Source organism: Crocuta crocuta, unplaced genomic scaffold (genome assembly GCF_008692635.1).
Source record: "Crocuta crocuta isolate KB4526 unplaced genomic scaffold, BGI_CrCroc_1.0 scaffold528, whole genome shotgun sequence".
Classification (NCBI taxonomy): Eukaryota; Metazoa; Chordata; class Mammalia; order Carnivora; family Hyaenidae; genus Crocuta; species Crocuta crocuta.
This window is the reverse complement of record NW_027530010.1, coordinates 772,095-774,036: the sequence shown is the minus strand read 5'-3', so window position 1 is coordinate 774,036 and position 1,942 is coordinate 772,095. Positions and strand designations below refer to the sequence as shown.

At 62.2% G+C, this 1,942-nt stretch overlaps 1 protein-coding gene across 1 annotated transcript in view; it reads left to right on the top strand.

Annotated features, from left to right (window-relative positions):
• SHE (Src homology 2 domain containing E) overlaps nucleotides 1–1,942 on the top strand; it is a 12,684-nt gene that overhangs the window by 8,506 nt on the left and 2,236 nt on the right. Inside the window, exons 5-6 of the mRNA XM_077764046.1 lie at nucleotides 378–534; nucleotides 1,170–1,279. Coding sequence (XP_077620172.1) covers nucleotides 378–534; nucleotides 1,170–1,279 — 267 coding nt within the window. The remainder of the gene's footprint in view (nucleotides 1–377; nucleotides 535–1,169; nucleotides 1,280–1,942) is intronic.

The window sequence follows — 1,942 nt, the reverse complement described above, 5'->3', positions numbered from 1 at the left end:
CGGCCCCGGGGGGGCCTCCCGGGCACCGTTGCGCAGTTTGCTTCCAGGTTGATTTCTCTGTTATTTCAGAGTAAAAACTGCTTACTTGGTTTCCTAGAATGATATGCTCTGTATCATTTATTCTAAAGGTGCTGAAGCTAAAGGTTTTAGGCGCAGGCGCTAGGCGTGCCCTCGAGGCCGCGGGTTCCAGAACTGCTGGACGGGGCCAGAGGCTCCCCGGACGCCGAGCGCGGGCCGCCGTCCGGGCTGTCCGCGGTGGGCTTCAGCTCTCGCGCAGGGGGCTTCCTTCCTGGGGCGAGGCAGGGAGGGCGGGGTCTTTGTGGGCGTCCACTCGGGCCACCGCTGTGGCCTCCGTGTTAAACGAGCCTTCTTTCCAGTTCAGTTTGAAGGCTCTGAGCGACCTTCCGTCAAGGAGGACGCGCTGAGGCAGCACCACCGCCAGAAGAGCTGGACCCAGAAGGTCCTGAAGCCGGCCGCCCCCGAGCACAGCGAGGGGGAGAAGGTGGACCCGGCCCTGCCGCTGGGGAAGCAGCCGTGAGTGTCCTCGGCCCCTGCGGGAGCGCGTGCGGGAACGAACCGCCGCAGGGAGCCCGGGGGGGGGGGGGGGGCCTGGCCCACCTTGCAGGGTTATTTTGCTCCTACGTGGTTGGGGGGCTTATTAATGAAAACCTGTTTTAAAGCCTGTTGCATTTGTGCAGCGTGGAAAGCGCTCTGCATCCCGGGGCCGGGTTTCAATTCCATTCTCCCGCGTAGACAACTTCCCAGGGACGCTAGCGCCATCAGCTCCTCTCATGCCTGATCAGTTTTGCGACCCAGGTTTACCCAAACCTGTATCTCGTCTCTCCTGAGTGTGAAGCAGGATCTGGTTCAGGCCACGGAGCTCCCCGCGGTAGTGCATTAAAAGTAGTGTTTTATGGGGGCGTCTAGGGGGCTCAGTCGGTTAAGGGTCTGACTTCGGCTAAGGACGTGATCTCGTGGTTCATGAGCTGTGCTGACAGCTCGGAGCCTGGAGCTGCTTCAGATCCTGTCTCCCTCTCTCTCTGCCCCTCCCCTGCTTGCACTCAGTCTCTCTCTCTCAAAAATAAGTAAAACCGTTTAAAATTTTGTCTTAAATAATAATATCTTATGGAGCGCGGCCCTGTGTGGATCTGATTTGTGCCCCCTCACAGCTGGTTCCACGGCGCCATCACCCGTGCCGAGGCCGAGAGCCGGCTGCATCCCTGCAGGGAGGCCGCCTACCTGGTGCGGAGCAGCGAGTCGGGGAGCGGCAGGTACTCNAAATGGTGTGATTTGAAGGTGGTTCGCAGGGGTGCGGTGGCGTGGACGGCCGTGTGAGCGCGCGGGCTGGGACGCGGGGCTGGTGCTGGGCAGGTGCACCGGCGTCTGGGAGGACAGTGAGCACCTCTTACTGTCCCACGTTCGGCAGCTTCTGCCTCGACAGCTGATGTGATGTGGCCCCCCCGCCCCCCGGGGCCCCGGGGAAGTGACCCCGACCAGAAGGACAGTTTCCAGCGGGCAGCCCAGCTGTTTTATTTCCTGGTGTTTGAGACTTTAACAAATCAGGGCCCTTGATGTCGCAATGCCAGCTGTGGTTTTGATACCNGACAGAGAGGCCACTCTGGCCCGGCTGGGCTCCTGTCATGGAAATTCTCGCGGCCGCGCAGGCCCAGGGCTGCAGGATCATTGTCAGAGCCCAAAGCACTTCCTTCCTGCGGAAGCGGAGCCCCTGCAGCTTGAACAATCGGGCTGCAGGGAGAGGGGCCGGGCGGGCCTGGCAGCGCGCGGGCCAGCGGACACACGGTCCGCTGGAGTGGGACCGGCCCTCGGTGCCGACCGTCATGATGTTCATGTTCAGCCAGGGACAGACTTCCGGGGGGGGTGGAGCCTTCCTTCCTCGACCCGCGGTGGGGACCTCACCTCAGTGGCCTCCTGCCTGGGCCTC